This window comes from Plodia interpunctella, chromosome 20 (genome assembly GCF_027563975.2).
Source record: "Plodia interpunctella isolate USDA-ARS_2022_Savannah chromosome 20, ilPloInte3.2, whole genome shotgun sequence".
Classification (NCBI taxonomy): Eukaryota; Metazoa; Arthropoda; class Insecta; order Lepidoptera; family Pyralidae; genus Plodia; species Plodia interpunctella.
In genome coordinates, this window is record NC_071313.1 from 1,687,674 (window position 1) to 1,705,054 (window position 17,381).

At 36.3% G+C, this 17,381-nt stretch overlaps 2 protein-coding genes across 5 annotated transcripts in view; both read right to left on the reverse strand.

Annotated features, from left to right (window-relative positions):
* Nucleotides 1-3,298, reverse strand: part of LOC128678652 (hemicentin-1-like) — a 33,476-nt gene extending 30,178 nt beyond the window's left edge. For both annotated transcript variants that reach the window (XM_053760329.1, XM_053760328.1), the window contains exons 1-6: nt 2,983-3,298; nt 2,409-2,638; nt 1,932-2,054; nt 1,501-1,590; nt 507-647; nt 207-372 (exon numbers count right to left, since the gene is read on the reverse strand). In XM_053760329.1, the coding sequence (XP_053616304.1) occupies nt 207-372; nt 507-647; nt 1,501-1,590; nt 1,932-2,054; nt 2,409-2,638; nt 2,983-3,283 (1,051 nt within the window). In that variant the 5' untranslated portion in view covers nt 3,284-3,298. The remainder of the gene's footprint in view (nt 1-206; nt 373-506; nt 648-1,500; nt 1,591-1,931; nt 2,055-2,408; nt 2,639-2,982) is intronic.
* Nucleotides 3,299-4,674: 1,376 nt separating this feature from the next.
* Nucleotides 4,675-17,374, reverse strand: PIG-B (Phosphatidylinositol glycan anchor biosynthesis class B). 3 transcript variants are annotated; one of them, XM_053760373.1, is made up of 11 exons: nt 17,240-17,374; nt 16,611-16,882; nt 15,919-16,141; nt 13,401-13,548; nt 12,355-12,483; nt 11,238-11,390; nt 10,309-10,410; nt 9,670-9,849; nt 8,672-8,897; nt 8,134-8,236; nt 4,675-6,773 (listed from the first exon to the last, which is right to left on the reverse strand). In XM_053760373.1, exons 2-10 carry the CDS (start codon nt 16,872-16,874, stop codon nt 8,144-8,146), a joined length of 1,518 nt encoding a protein of 505 aa, XP_053616348.1. In that variant the 5' UTR covers nt 16,875-16,882; nt 17,240-17,374; the 3' UTR covers nt 4,675-6,773; nt 8,134-8,143. The 3 variants fall into 3 exon arrangements, with proteins under 3 accessions (XP_053616348.1, XP_053616346.1, XP_053616347.1); XM_053760371.1 differs by having other exon boundaries at nt 4,675-8,236; XM_053760372.2 differs by lacking the exon at nt 17,240-17,374 and adding an exon at nt 16,970-17,198 and having other exon boundaries at nt 4,675-8,236.
* Between the last annotated feature and the right edge of the window lie 7 nt (nt 17,375-17,381).

The window sequence follows — 17,381 nt, forward strand, 5'->3', positions numbered from 1 at the left end:
GCGAAAGTCTGCCTGTTCCACGCAAGCGGAATAGGCAGACGCCTGTTCCGCTAAACCTATGGACCGATTTTAATGAAATTTGGTATGCATATAGTTAAAGTCCTCGTTCTACTACTTTTTTTTCAAAAATCATCGTACTCCATACACCTAATTACTATAATTGTGGAAGTTTGTATGAAAATTATGTCATGTACCAGGATACTCACCCTTCAAAGGCCTATAGCTAGCCTCCCTCACATCACGAGGTGGGGTGACGGAGAACCCGTGGGTGAAGGTCAGGTTGGACATGCCGACCACCTTCACTGAGTAGTCGTCCTCGCTGACCACTGTTATTGTCCAATTGCCCGCCTCTGGCTCCAGGACTTTTACAACCTGGGTATACAAAAACATATATTGCACCATTTTTTTTTGGCGTTTAGTCCTAGAACTACCACTCACCAATATGGTTTAAACAATGCTTAATGGCAAAAATTTCATTTCTGTAAAACAAAACTTAACTTACTTACCATAATCTCAGATAGGTCCAACGTAGTGACCAGTTGTGGTGGGCCCGTGACCACTTCGCCACTAGGATTCACCACACGAATCTGAGGCTTCGCCCCCGAGACCGACACCGTAACTTCTGACAGTGTACTGTCCACCGGAATCTGAAATCACGATTTTAAAATATATTACATACATACATATACAAAATATGATATATTACACAAATACATTACATACAGACTAGCCGATCGACAAATTCCTACCAAAATGGCCAGAATTTACAATAAAAAGAGACGAGTAGAAAAAAGAGGAGAGGCCTTTGGCCAACAGTGGGACACAACATCTACAGGTTAGATAAAAAAAACAGACTAGCTATTTTGCTCTTTACTTAAATAGTTGGTTATATATTACTAGCCGTTGCTCACAGCTCCACCCGCGGTAGCCATGATCTTGAGTTAACTAATATATCTATTCCAAATTTCATCAAAACCGGCCCAGTGCTTTTAGCCGTAGGAGTGTGAAAGACGGGCAGTCCGGATTGTTTTAATATTAGAGTGAAAATGTGGATAACAGCTTGGGATTAATAATATTCGGCGAATGTTGTGGTGGGTGTTATGTGATGTGCCGTTGAGAAATTACATTTTCTCACAAAAATATTTCCTTGAAAGAATTGAAACTCCGAACTCTGAAAAATTTTCGTCAGAAAATTAAAACAGCCTAAATTTTATCCTAACGAAAAAGGAATCTGACCAATGTGTATTAAATTTTGAATATTACTTGAAAATCCTCCCTCAGTACGTATAGAATATTCCAAGAGAATTCCTTACGAAATTTTCATCAGAATTTTCTTCGAAATTTCAGATTCACTTCTTGACGATTTCTAAAATTTCAACAACGGCACGTGGCTATCATGGTCCATCCTAATAATCAATGTATAAATAAGGTTAGTCTGTGCCCCAGTAATCATTAAACATTAATATTTATGAATTAATAATAATAGGAGAGTATATTTACCCCTTGTGTGTAGTTATGTCCGGCGGTCTGAACAACTGAGCCAAGGTTGACACTGCGACCTTTGATAGAGCTCCGAACGAAGTCTAGCACCTGAAATCATTGATTTTTGCACACTTAAACCGTGGTAATAGAAAATGCTTATAGATCTTAAGAGTACATAAAGTTTTATGTACTGGCAAAAAAAATTTGGTAGATGGACCCAAGAAATGCTGTTTGGATGATATGCGTTGCGTGCCAATGGTCTGACAACTAGGGATCCCGACGACCGTGCCAAGTGGAGAGCGAAAAGCGGACCCTGGGCTCCGACGCTCTACGGCTGAGGAAAACAAACGACCCAAGACAGAAACCTATGGAAGGCAAAGAGGGAGTTCTTTGCCCAGCAGCGAGACACATTAACAAGTTATTAAAAATGTATATATTATTAGAGGTACCTTATGTACGCTGGTCTTGTTCAGATTAAACACTTGTCCTGAACTGGCGGCCGCTATCTGCTGGTAGACCTTGTACGAGGGTCGGTGGAGGTCGTTGCAGTGGCCTGTCAGCACGAACACCACCTGAGGTTTATGTAAGTGTAGGTATTAATAGATATTAATATACCTACTAATACCTAACACATGAAAGAAAGTGAGTTGTTGCTCCTTATTATACTCATGTTAAATATAGACAATTAGCTACAGCCCGCTGCTTCGCCCGCGTAAATTATACAGCGCGAACAGCATTTTTTCCAGATGAAAGGTACCCTATGTCCTTCTCCATACTTCAAACTACCTATATGCAAAATTTCAAGAAGATTGGTTGAGTAGATAAACCGTGAAGAGGTAACAAACTTAGTTTTGCATTTATAATATTAGTATTTAGAAGTAAGGATATTTGACGGCTCTAAATAAATCATACTCATATTGTTGTACCTGACTCTGCTTCCTCTGCACCTGATCCAGAACCTTCCCAACGAGGCGGTGGTCGGCGGCCGTGGCGTCAGTGAACACGTACACGAAGGAGCGCGCGCGGCTCACGTCTAACGCGAGCTGTATCCCGGTCAGAGCCTTCTCTGGGCAGTCGCCACCGCCGTACACGCGGACGATGTTCAGAGCAGACTGGAAGACGTGTTTGTCGCGGGTCACTGTCGGTGGGCCTACCACTGCGTGGGATAGACAGATGGAATTTTTGTTACATCATTTACAGAAGAAACCTAAGTTGTAATTAGGTATTCAAACATAAATGAGCGCAAAAGCTATAACGTCGAAAGAAAACCAACAAAAGTGAATTAGAAATACATACATACCAAACAGCCTAATAGACCTTGCGAAGCTGGTCGAGGTCGCTAGTCCATACTTACTATTACAAGAGAAAAGATTTGTATTTTTTTAATCATGGTTTTAATTATGGCTTTTTCTGATGGGACGGAAGTTTCGTATAAAAAGTAGGCCATTGTGTTTCAAGTTGATGAAAAAGAATACATAGAACACATACACTAAAACATACCTGGATCATGAAAAGGCACGAACACGAAGTCGCCAATAACATCACTTTCTTCCAAAGCCGTGTTTAAAATCAACTCGGCGCCTTCTCTCAACTGCTTCAAGTCATTATACATAGAGCCAGTTGTATCAAACACAAAAACCAAGCTACTTTTCCCATCGTCTTCATCTTGTCGCACTGTGTATCTTACTTTTCTGCTGTTACCAACATTTTTACACTGTGATCCGAAAATCACGATCAATATTAGAAAAATCTTAAATCCGTGACACATTTTCATAAGTCTACATTGCAACTGACTGGGCATTATCAGTTGATGCTAACCTTTTGACCGTATGTCGTGTACGGAACTGTTAGAAGATAAGATCAGGGTTGGGTGGGTACTTAGGAAAACCATGGTTTTCATTTACAAATTTACAGATGTTGACCGTATTGATATTGTTTTACTAGTGATAAATCTTCGTTGATATCTAAGGAAGTTATTAAGTATCAGTGACTTTGTGTTTACGACATCAATGGTATAAGTCTGTAGGCAAGATAATATAGTTTTCTTCTTCTTCTTCGCGGTTTATTTAAAGGACGAATGCGCGTCGGATAAAGACCCACCCTAAGAATGGGTTGCACCGGTCAATCACCGATGCAACGCATCCTATTGAGTGCTGCCGTTTTTGTGCTCACCAATTGGCGCCACTGGCCTGTGAGGTCGTGATCTTGATCTGAAGTATAGCTGTCAAAGTTTGTTATTAAGTCTGGCGTCTAAATAAAGTTTACAATTAAATAAAATAATAATTACTAAGTTCATCGTTTGTCATAATCATTTTTATTACTACTGTTTTTTGTAATATAAGCTTGAACTTGATAACAAATAACATGTTTCAAGTCGTTCCGTTCCGTTCAATCAAATAAAGTAAGTATGTACTATGTGCAATATATGAAACACATGAGGAAAGACTAAAAAGGGAAAGAAGTAGACGCAAACACTTAGTCACAAGTGGTGTAACGCGGTTATTGGTAGAGACAGTGCTCGTTATCAGGTAAGAAGGTTTTTTAATAGATTGCCTAGGAATTGCTGTCCACAAAGCATTTTATTGGCAAATTGAAACATTATATATAAATTATATATAAATGTGCACTACTATTGAGATGAGTATTTGACTTGCCAATAGCCCATGAATGTCGACGTACCTATACATAGATTGTCATAAAGTTTTCATTATTTTATATTTTTTCTGTTTTTTTGGAATCTTATTGCATGTGTGTGTAATTTTGTAATTATATAATGGTGGCGGTATAATGATGTTTTCAACACAATTGTGTTGTAATAAAATAAATAAATAAGAATAATTCATGGTTACATAAAATATGAACAATCCTTTGAGTCTTATTTAAAAATAAAATCTTTATTAAAATTCACACTTCACATTTTTATAGAAGACACTTCATTAACTTATCAAAAAAAAAAAAAAACAACATAACTATATACCTAAAAATGCTCAAAAATTCACAAAACGCATGTGTTTGCGAGTTAACTTGTCTTTTGTGGAATTAAAGTACAAAATACGATTTTGAACTGTAACACATCGGTTATAGAAATCGTATTTGTATGTAAAATATTATACAATTCTTATACGATATGTTATAAACATATTTGGTCTAATAAAAGCTTTGTTGATTTATAGCTTTTCTTTATTTATCTAAATATATATATATATATATATATATATATATATATAATTTCATTAATAATAATGTAAATTGCGTTAATTATTGACGGGTAAGTATAAAAGTTAAAAAAGTATTGTTAACTCGCTAGTAAGTATGCATTTCATTAAAAGGGGGCATTAAACATAGTAAATACTGACTCAGTATTAAAATTCTACATCTATAATCTACATACAGGATTAATGCATTATATGAATCAAACAATCCCAAAAGTAAAGTAGATTCTCTTGACAGTAGTTTTGATAGTAGTTTAAATTTAATTGCCTCAAAAAAACGTAAGCTTTCACAAAAGTAGTTCCTACAGTTCAATGCCCCCGAAATTATAAAATATATTAGATATTACGAAGACATTTCAGAGATCTTAAACAAATTGTCTTTACATTTGAGCAAGGCAATAGTATATTAATCTACATAATAGCCTATTTACGAGAAAAATCGCATTAAAATAATAAGAAAATTGTATTGCAATTATAGATAAATTACCAATTCTAATTAATTATTACAATATAAAGAGACAATTGAGGTACTATGTACTGAAGTATAGAAACAATACGTATAAGACAATGTTCATATAAAATTAGGTACTATTACATTTTATTTGTTTTATAAGCGCTCTATGATTGAATGAAATTATGAATTATCATCAACTTTTAGTACATTATTCACGCTTAACAAGTAACGTAATGAATAGGTAATTCATATACTATAAATACATATGAATATTCGTTACTGATATATAAATCTAACATCCATATACATATTCGATAGAATAGTCATCATGACGGAATGCTACACTGGACGTCGATCCGGGTTCGATCCCTGGTCGTCAAGATGGAAAAGGATCTTTTTCAGATTGATATGTGTCTTGGATGTTTATGATGTTAATTTATCTATATAATTTATATTATGTTTTAAAATATAGTGTCGTTGAGTCCGTATCCCATAACACAAGCAATGGGGGTTAACTCAACCTGTGTGATTTGTCCATGTATATTAATTTTTTAAATTACACTAGGTATACTTTTGAATTTATTGAATTATATAGAACGCTTATAAAACATGTGGAGCTTAATAATATTAAATTTTCGGTGGTAGCATTACAAATAAGGCTGAAACAAAAGGGCGGGAAAACATTTCAGAAACCAACGATTACAATAACAGTCTCAAATAAAATTTAAAGTGAAGCAAAATAAATAGTTTCTTTAATATACATAAAAATAATAATTTCATTATATGTCAATTTAAACTTTGACCACAGTAACATAGGGTTGATTTTCTATTGCAATTAGTTCATTTTTTATTATTGCATCGGCTGGTACTATACTTTTACTTCTAACCATTTTGCTTCTAACCATTAAGTTCCCGCACAATTTCGTATTATCTGTAAAGTTAGCAATGCTATTTCATATTAAGTTAGTGTTAGTGATTTTAATACTAACTTTGGCAAGTATACACTAAACAAAAAGTTTGTACTCGCTTACAAGAATCAGTCATGGACATAAAGCAAAGAAAACTAACATCAGTGTTTCTTGGTCTCGGCTTGGTTTCATTTTACGGTTACATTACTACTTATTAATGATACTAGAAATTCTTGATCGAATAAAGCTATAGATAATTGAACCCGCACTGCTAACAACTATTTGATGCTAAATACATATTTCCATTTCTTTCAGCTGTTGCCCGATTACTTTATGAGCTGTGAAAGGTATAACTAAATGTTATACCTATGTATATTACTCACAATATATAAGAAGAAAGGTCGAGCTACAGATGAAAGAGATGGCAGTATACGTAACTTGCGTAAATTTTTGGGAGTGCTTCATTAATATCTATAGTTTCACGACCAAAACCGACGGGTTTGCATAGATGGGGACACACAATCACTTATATAAACGGGGCCATACCCAGATTGTGGCCGCTGTACTTCCACCGCAGATATTATCCAAGGATGCATATGCTGCATAATATGCTTCTTAGGTTAGGACTTGACATCTGACGTACATAATCTGGTGAGCCAATAAGATCAAGATGCATTACTGGAGCGATACGATATGGTGTAGATGATCGCTGGTTTTCTGCGTGGGGAAACGACGAATATATAAGAAATTTATATATCTGTGAGACATAGGTAGGTACCATGGAGCAAAAACAAAGAGGAGACGCCGTATTACCATTTCACAAAAGTTGTGTAACGATACGCGGGCTGGGGCAAACGAGTGGGGTAAGCGAAGTGAAAATAAAATAAGCTCCGCTCCCTTTTGGTAACGTCTGTGCACACAACAGGACCTTCTCTGTATTTGGTCTGTGGTACGTACAATAAAATTCAATATATTAAGCTGCTTTAGATATTAATTTGTTAATGCATTGTGTAAGAGGCCAAGAAACACTGGTCACGTGGGGGAAGCGATAAAATATAAACATCTTTTTCCAACGCTCGCACATTCATACACACACATTTCAATAGTCCATGTACACATTATCCACAATATTTTTACGTATTTGACTAAAATAAGTTGAATCAGACGTAATTAGTTAGCAAAATTGAGATGATTTAATCAAAACTTTCCGACCTTCACACAGAAGCACTATTAAGGAGGGGAAGTAAATTTCCCAGCCATCAAACTGTTATTTTTTATTTGAGTATGAAAGTGGGTAAAAAAATATAATCATTTATCTTCGATATTTCTCATGTGTTAAAATAAATGCTGACATATTACATTTGTGTGCATTATTTTTAAAAAATATTGCATTAGAAATGTATACAGGGACGATTTATTAAAATATCAAATAGAATTATAAATACACTTAAAAAAATGTTCATTTAATTTACCGAACACATATACAACGGTGCGACTTCCCGTTGTGTCGAACTTACACCTAAAGTTATCAAGGTTTCATAAAATGCTGCGTCAAGTGATACGTTTATGAAGAATTAACACGACTTTTTCGTTGGCACCATTGAAATTTCATTATTAAGAAAACTAAATAATGAAATCTGAACCTTATGCTTTGCACAACAAGGTTGAGTTTTTGTATGCTTGATAGTCATTTTGCATTTTTAATAGATTAAAAATATAAATGTATATTTTCGCGTCAAATCGTTAAGCCTAATTTGGCAGTGTCAAAATGTAATAGATAATTTTAGAACGCTAACATATAATCTATATAGAAGTCATCATTAGATTCAGGCTTATAATATAATATTGCATTGTCATTTAATTTCTATATCGATTGTTGTGAAATTTCAGCTCAAAAAACATTGCAGAAAAATGAAAGTTTGTGATAAGTCATTTTTGTCTATATATTTTGGTATTTAGGAAGTCATATTCAATAAATTCTTGTACCTTCTCTAAAAAAAATATCAATCAGCCAAAAGTAATTAGCTGTCACAAATAAACGTGGTATCGGATCGAGAATGAAGTAGAATTTACTAACATAATCTCTGTTAGACGACCTCGTCTGCAGCTATTGGTGACGGGCTGTTTCTTTCCACCTTCTGGTATACCAGGATGTTCTCACCGACCTCGCCTTCGGGGAACTGCAAAATTATAATCATATTATAATTGACCGAGCGAGCGAGGTCTAAAGTAAACTTGGGGCAAAAATACATTTTTTCTATGTATGTATGATAACTTTCAAACCGTTGGACTGATTTTGATGAAATTTAAAAGATATGTAGGATTTGTCAATAGATTTTTTAAGTTTTCTCAAAATCGGTTTAGCAGTTTTTGAAATATTCACAATTTTGTAAAAAAAAATTGTGTATTCGCAAGGTCTAAGTTCGCAGCGAACAACTAGCACTATTACATTGTTTCTCTCGTGTTTCTCTTGAATACGTCATTGCCAATACTGTGACACGAAATCTTTCAAATCAATCAAGTATTTAGGTAAATACATCTGATGCGATTTTTACGGCACTTTTTATGGATAATCTCAGCTTGTCAAATAGCAAAAAAAAAATCACACACACAACCTGCGTATGAGGCACTTGATGTATCAGCCGGTATCCGCTCAAGATAGCGTCCACCCGCCCCCTGAGCTTGTCGAACAGCACCAGCAGCGCCGGCGGCTGGCGGCCGGAGTACTGCGCGCGCCACCACGACTGCGGGTTGTTGAAGAAGGTCTCCGCTTCGTGTGTGTGTCCTCGTGCTGGGGGGTCACACGACAGGTAGCGCGTGCTCACGTTCACGTGGAGGTGGCTGGGACGATATGTTACGTTACTTCTCTGTTTCTAATTAAAATGTTACGTTGAAAGGGCTAGCCACACATTTCCGGGTTCCCGTCCCTGCCGTGTTCCGGATCGTCAGCGTCCCGGAGCCCGCTGCGAGGCGCGGACGATCTGACAGTGCTATCCGATTTTTTAAGTAAGTAGATACAAAATGTACACCGAAAGGTATTGCAATAATTGCTAATTCTTCTTCGTCACATCGAGTTCGTGTCATCAGCTAAAGAAACAGATTACACTGACACCGATTTCCCTGATATGTGTGAATGCGGGTGACGAATGGCACGTCCCTGACGGGAACACTTAAACAGATAACTCGGAACACAGATAGTCTTGACCCGGAAATGTGTGGATAGCGTTGAAACCTATTTTAGCTGAATTATGGTTTGTCTCGTTCGATGTTGAATTTACGGTTTTATATACATACTATGAAATTTTTACAAAAATTACAATTTTGAGACAAGCTTTTGTCGTTGCATTCAATGCGTAACAGAAAAAAATCATGTATGTACAGTAAACCTTTAAGGAATTCCCTTGCGGGAGCCAAGTCCGCCATCAGGTGCTTATCACAATAATGAATTGCCATTGGAACTAAAGCCATTAAAAAACCTGGTCATTTTAACATCTAGGTGATTTTACGACTTGGGTCATATTAGCATATAGATCCTAACGCTATAAGACGAGATTTGACCCACTATAAACAAACATACTAAGTGTCAAAAATATATATATATATCTAAAAATACCTGTATAGTGGAGTAGAGTGGCACGGCATAAGGAAAGCAATGGAACTGCGGTTGTTAGGTAATGAGTCCCGTAGGAGAGGCATCACAGCCAATGAGCCAGCTTGATGGATATTGCCGAAGTACAGTGCTGGACCTGCATTGGCTACCAGGATGGTACCAGCCACTGCGTACAGCTGCCATCTGGATGTTTAAGAAATGTTTAAAAAAACTTTCGCGATTTTAACACTTAACTACTTATATTATATTAACGGAACTTAGCAAGAAACATTTTTATTTAATTTATTAAAGTCAAAATATGTAAAGTCTGGCTAGCAAATAACAAAGTTTGAAATTTATTATATAAAAATACAATTGATGTGTGAACATTAAATGAAAATAAATTTATATTTAATAAACAATTAATCTGTCAAGAAGTGAAGAAATTAAACGAGGGTTGGTTTCCCGTTGGCTGGAAATACTGAATTAACCAATCTTGACCATTTTATTTGGTATTGCAATGGCAAAAAAATTAACTTCGTCAAATACCCGTTTTCTTCACTTGGCTAAACTACTATAACTAAACTTATACTAATTAAATTTACTGATATTAAACTTAAACGAATTACAAGTCGTTAATTTGAATAAATAAATAATACTAACTTCTTGGCTTTCCTGCTCCATGGAGCGATGACGTCTTGCGCGAGGTACAGCAGTATCGGCAGCAGCGGTAGCATGAAGCGGAACTCTTTGTGTGGAATGAAACTGGAACAAGGCAACGATCATTATCCAGCAGGTTACGGAGAGAGGGTAGTTAGAATACTTGGCACGTTGCATTTGTGATTTTACTGCTATCGCTATAAGACGCTTACGATTGTAAAGCTTATATCTACCACTCGTAAGGTTCGTTATTGTTTGCGCCCTACATTATTTCTGGAAGACGTCTGACCTTGATTGAATTCAGGGTTCACAGTGTGATTGTTGGTATTAAAAATCTTTACTTTTCTAGACAGAGTAACGTTTTTCTAACATTAATAACAAAGTGATCTATAAAGAGCGACATGGAACGAAACCGTCACTAACAGCAGCACCCAGGTGTGGTTCTCATACATACTGTCCTATCAACAACCGGAGTCATAATAGACTCAGCATCATAGATTGCTTGCAGCTGCTCCAACTGGCTGGCATTTCTTATTGTACGATACTCGATTTAAATCTTGTTACTAACAATTATATGGAGCAATGGTCTGAAATAAACGTTTTACTATTATAATTGTAAAAATTAATAAATACAAACAAATCACCTTGAGGCAAAAATTCATTTTTTGTATATATGTATGTATATGTATTGTATATATGTATGTATCATTATTTGTATATATGTATATAACTTTCGAATCCCATTAAAATCAGACCAACGGGGTCTGATTTTGATGAAATTTAAAAGGTATGTAGGATCTGTCAATAGAATTTTGAGATCCAAAATAGTTTAAGCCGTTTTTGAAATATTCACAATTTTGTAAAAATGTATTGTGTTCGCGGGGTCTAAGTTCGCGGCGAACAACTAGTTATAATAATAATAAGTAACTGACCTGTATAGAGCGACATGTACCGAAGCCGCCGCCAGCAGCAGCAGCGCCGTGCGGTGCTCGCGCGGCCGCCGCAGCGCCGCCGCCGCCGCGCCCAGCGCTGGGGCCAGGTTCACGCCCAGCACGGCGGGCAGGCCGTGGGTGAGGTACCAGTACCTGCACAAACACAACAATATAGTGCATTGATCATTCCGAAAATTGAAAAAAAATCTACTAATCTGAGCGATATTTCCTTGTTGGCAACATTAATCTAGACGCCATATTGTGGGCGCGAGGCATTAGTGTCGAGAATACGTTTTCGAGTTGAAGTGATTTTCGCGCCATTTTTGTTTATTTTCATAATATCCCCAAGATAAATAAATAAATATATTAGGACAAATCACACAAATTGAGCTAGTCCCAAAGTAAGTTCGAGACTTGTGTTATGGGATACTAACTCAACGATACTATATTCTATAACAAATACATATAATACATATATAGATAAACATCCAACACCCGGATACAACAGACACATCCAAGATAGTTCGTAATTTCCCCTACACGAAAAAATATTGAAATTTTAAATGCTCAACATGTTTAATTAGGATTCTAATACAATTAGTAATACATAATTTTATTGAGAACACAGAAGTAAAACGATAATGACAGTGAATATAAAAAAACTTCGATTAATTAACCGAAACATGACCACTAGTCATCACTTACAAATTTCTGTCGGAATTACCCAAATGCACTTTTCTATTTATATCTATATAAGTATAGTGCTGTTGAGAGCTTAAAAATAATTTTGCCAAAATTTAAAGTTCTGCTGATGTGCTGTTAGCTGTACATTGTATTAAGAGAACAGAGCTAGTGGGACGTTAGACAAAATAGACCAAACGGGAAAGTAGACCGATCGCTCCGGATATTTTTTTTTATAACTGTAAGAGAGACCACCGCTGGGCAAAAGCCCAAATGCGTCCCCATAAATAAAGTATGTAAATAAATAATAAAATTGTGTACAAATAAAAGGCCCATATGGCATTTTACCAGTCAACCACCGAACAGAGTAAGAAGGTGCCACATAAAATGCATCTAAAAAACATAGTTTTCTCAAATAAAATTAAATGTTAATTACCATGGATGCGAGCCGTAGAACGATGCGACATCTTGCAGGATATTGAGCTTGAAGAACTCCCAGGGAGTGACGACGAGGTCGCCGTGGAAGTACGAGTCGAGGGCCACCAATGCGCCGCCGCACACCAGTCTGTCGTGTGACATGAGAATATGTTATTGTGCTTCCGGTTTAGAATTGGGTAAATGCATATCCTCCTGTGGATGTTGGAGCGACTGAGAGCCACATAGTCTAGACAGCTGATAAACAATAGCATTCCCAAGGAGGGCTGACGTCAGGCTTGTAAAATGATAGCTGAAACTTCAACATTTTAAGGTTATCCGACTTCGCGCAGTCATAAATCCGAACCCAACCGAATCGAATCAGATCAATCGCATCTGACACAAAGTAAAAGATAATTACTCTCTCTCATTCTCATCTCACTCTTTTCGCGGTTTCATCCGAAGCCATACTGTCGGAAACCCCAAGGCCAAAGTCGCCAATGCGCGAGTGAGACCGCTGTTGTTGCAGACGTATATCTATAGGCTACGGTGTCCACTTACAATCAGGTGGTACGCATTCATGTTTGCTAGTATACAAAAGTGGCATATCCTACATTTTTAACTGGGTAATATATAAATTACAAGATCGAGTTCGCAACCTGGAGACGTCGTTGAACGCAAGTTCAAGACGAGATCTCCAGAGTGGTTCTCCAGGTGGCTGGCTGGGAATGATGGAAGGTGGAGTAAAGCTGTAACTGAGTGGTACCCTAGAACTGGAAAACGGAGCGTAGGACATCCGGCAGCTAGATGGGTCGATGATGTAAAGGAAATTGTTGGCAATAACTGGATGGGGATGGCCCAGGACAGAGATGATTGGCGGAGACGGAAGGAGGCCTGTGCCCAGCAGTGGGTCACGGAGGGCTGCAGATGATGAAATGATGATAGGTATATGAGTTACTAGATTTTGTCTGCGGCTTGGCCCGCGTTAAAGAAGATTGGTTGAGTAAATAATGTGTGAAGAGGTAACAATAAAACTTTCGCATTTATAATATGAATTAGGATAGTTACCCAATAGGCGCGTATGTGCGCAGGAGCAGCCTCAGCCGGCCCTGGTTGGTGGTGTACAGCTGGTAGGCCGCCAGCACCAGCCACAGCGCAGCTGACGTCGGCCGCACGAACACCGATATACTGGCCAGCCACACCCAAGCACTGCTTTCTGTTCAAACAGTTCAAGTTAGTTAAATAAATATGTTACAAATCACACATATCGAGTTGGTCCCAAAGTAAGTTCGAGACTTGTGTTATGGGATACTAACTCAACGATACTATATTTTATAACAAATACACATATAGATAAATATCCAAGACCCGGACCAATCAGAAAAGATCATTTTTCATGACCCGACCGGGGATCGAACCCGGGACCTCTCAGTTCAGAGGCGAGAACTTTACCACTGCACCGCCGAGGTAGTCGAGCAGTCTGGCATGATGACCATTAGGCCACGGAGGTCGTCAAAACTTACTTTACAAATGCCAGACAAGGTATACATTGTATTACAGTCAGTGTCAATTAAAGAAAATAAATTAAGACTCCTGTTGGCTGGAAACACTACTACCAGTCTAGACCATTCTATGGCAAACAAATGTAGTACGTTAAAAATCCGTTTTCTTCTCATTCTTGACAGTGGTGTTGGATTATTTAAACCCTACGGTAAAATGTAAAAAGCAATAAATTAATTGAAAGAAAATGTTTGTATATGTATTTGAAAAAAAACTATAGTACCTACCTAAACATAACTGAAACTTACATGTTTAGCCACATATTTACTTATTTATTTGACATGTTTATTGAAAATATTTTGAAATTTACTTGTAAAACATATACGTGATTTGTGATCTTCAAGTGTCTGAAAGTAACATAGGTATCTATTATGTTAGATTATGGAGATTGAGTATGTCATGCACACTCAAATGGTCAAATCGGTGGCGACGTCGTGGATCGGATCGGGAGGTTCCCTCTATTGTGGTTGAGCTTCGCGATGGCTGACTCACGCGTCAACTCGTGAACGGGTGCTGCCCGGGGGAATTGGTCAGCTCGGTCTTTTATTATTTTTTTTTGTTTGGTTAATTATATATATATATTTTTTTTCCTTTCATCAGCACTTGATCACAATCATAATATGTTTCAGTATACCTTTTGACCATGTACTTTATTGTGTACTTACATTACTGATAAAAAATTATACATAAATTTATATTTAAAAAATGGTAAGCCCTTCTGGCATAATAGGGAACACTGTTTGAATGAATTTCTTTCGGCATTTCTTTTCAGCAGTGGTTGTTCCGAAATGCTGGTAGTTTGTAGCTTTGGTAAACATCATTTAATTTAGAATATGACGTGAAAAATTGCCTGTGAAGGCCTAATTTCTGAATAAATGATTTGATTTTGATTTTAGAAACATGAATTAAATTTACAAGAAACATGAAATATACTTTGAATTTGTGTTTTATTCATGCCAATATTACGAAGAGAAAAGATTCGTATTCTTATTTTTTGTTTGTAATTTTCGTAATAATTCGTATTCATATTTGTGGTCGTTCTGAAATGCTAGTAGTAAATATAATTTAATTTAGAATATGACGTGAAAATGTGCCTGTTTGATGAAAATGATTTGATTTTGATGGATATGCAAAAAATTTATGACGAGCATGTTAATGATATGTATTAAATGATAAAGTATCTGATAGCCTATATGTAAATTATCAAACAGATAGCATTGAAAATCGTGTATCACAAATGTTGAATGAGGCCAGATTACAATTGCAAAATTATATTTTATTTATTATTAGAAAGTGGTGAAACAGGCCTTTTTTCAGCAACATCTGTATAGTCCAATAACACATGTGCAAATATATTATAGCACAGTTGCGGCTCATAACACTCAAGGTGACACCACATGTTTCCTAAATAACTATTGTGATTTTATTGGTCATTGAACTTCTCATTTACATAATTTTTTGTTTTATTTTATTAAACAACATTTTTGAATATACTTTATACATTCGAAAAACATTCTCTCTCAGCTGAGCATTTTCCTGGTTTCTTCCTAGGCATTGTGTGTCGGAGCCCAGAATCCTCTTTCTTACTTTTTCATGTCCACTTCACGTGGTCGTCGGCATTCCTAGTTGTCACACCATTTCTTAATAAATAAATTCGAAAAATTTTATCAGTTGTTTAATTCTAGTATCAATGTTAATATTTATGAACTCATGAACAAACTGCACTTGCATAAGAAAGAAAGAAGAAATATTTATTTAGTACTTATTTTACAATATTAACATTACAAGTTACTGTTTGCCAGAACCAATTGGCATAATTAAAGAAATAATTATTTACATATTAGTTTTTCAATAAAGTTTTGCCACATGGTGGTAGGTTATAATACTTGTAATAATCATGTCAGATGCCTTTAAGTTATAGCACACTAGTACCTACTAAAAGCTGAAGCATGTCTTGAAGTTAGGAGATTTTATCTAATCTGTTTTTAAAACTGTTGACGGTTTGAGGTAAAAGATTGAAACAAACCTTTATCATAATATCCCACTTTTCCTCCCTTGAAGGGGAACTTGGACAGACCTATAGCCACCAGGGAGGTCTCCAGGGTCTGCAGCAGGGTTCTGCCGGACGTGTAGAACCAGAACCAAGACGTGAGGATGAGGAACAGGCCCCACTTGCGCCCCGTCCATTTGTAAAAGCTGTAGTCAGCGGCTGCACTGAGAATGGCTTGGAGGATTCGGGGCAGGTAAACCTACACAAAAATATGATAATGATTATTGAAATGTAGTTACTTAATGGGTTTTATTTTCCTCTCTTTCATATGAGCATTTTGTGATTTCTAATAAATTATTTTAAGTTTATCTAGTTTTGTGACCTTTAAACTCATAATAAAATTAAACAGTAACTTTTCAGAGTTAACATTTTAATTTATGTAAATAACATTGTTCATTATCTCAAAACCTTGAATATCATTACTCCTACAGAGGGCACAGGCCACATTGAAAAACATATACCTAGGCATTCTAAAATTAAACATGCCAGTACTTTGGTAGACCCTACGATAATCTAATAATCCTCTCTTATTTCCTAGTAGTTAAAACAATTTTGACCTGCTGTAGGTGATTAAGTCAACTAAAAAAAGGAAATAACAAAAAATCTAAATACATTTTTCGACTATTTTTAATTACTATTTTTTATGATAAGGATAAAATAATACTAACCACAGCCTCAGGGTAATCCAGTCCGGTCAAATTCAGTATGTAATACAGAACTGCTACTACACTTGGGTACAAATAGCTCCGTATGCCTTTCTGCCACTCCCAAGTCAGGGCTCCATATCCGAATGCATGCTTGTGGGCCACTTCCAATGTCTGCCAGTACTCGTCAGGCACATACCATGTCCGAACCAGGAACACAGACAGGATCCTCACGAACAGTATCACGAACACCACCTGAAGTGGCCTCAGGCCTTTTGCCAATGCCATTCTCCCGCCTAAACGAAAGAGGTTACATATGAAGTAGCTATAAATAGACTAGCAAAAAACACTCAGTTATCATAGAAATAATAAGTGAAAGTTACCAGTGTTCACAAAAATATGAAGTTAATGTCAAACTTAGAAGTTCTAATAAGATTTGATCGGGTTGATGAATTTCTAAAGCGAAACAAACTTTACATAAAAAAGTGTCAACTAACGCGTCCCTTTAATTTACGATAATATTGAATGAACACTACACTTTTATCAATATGTGTGAACTAAACATGAAGTAAATATTGTAAATTATTTTGTTTTTACTATGATTTTCCTGATAGACGCTTATAAAACTTATTTTTATTAATAATTATACTAACCTCAACAAAACCCGCCGCCACCGCGAAGTAGTGCTGTGCTTTCTTTTTTTCAAGAATCAATTGATTTGATTGTAGATTTTGAATATAAATATAAATTGACTTTAGATTTTAAAATATTTGTGGTAAAATGTAACCTATACAA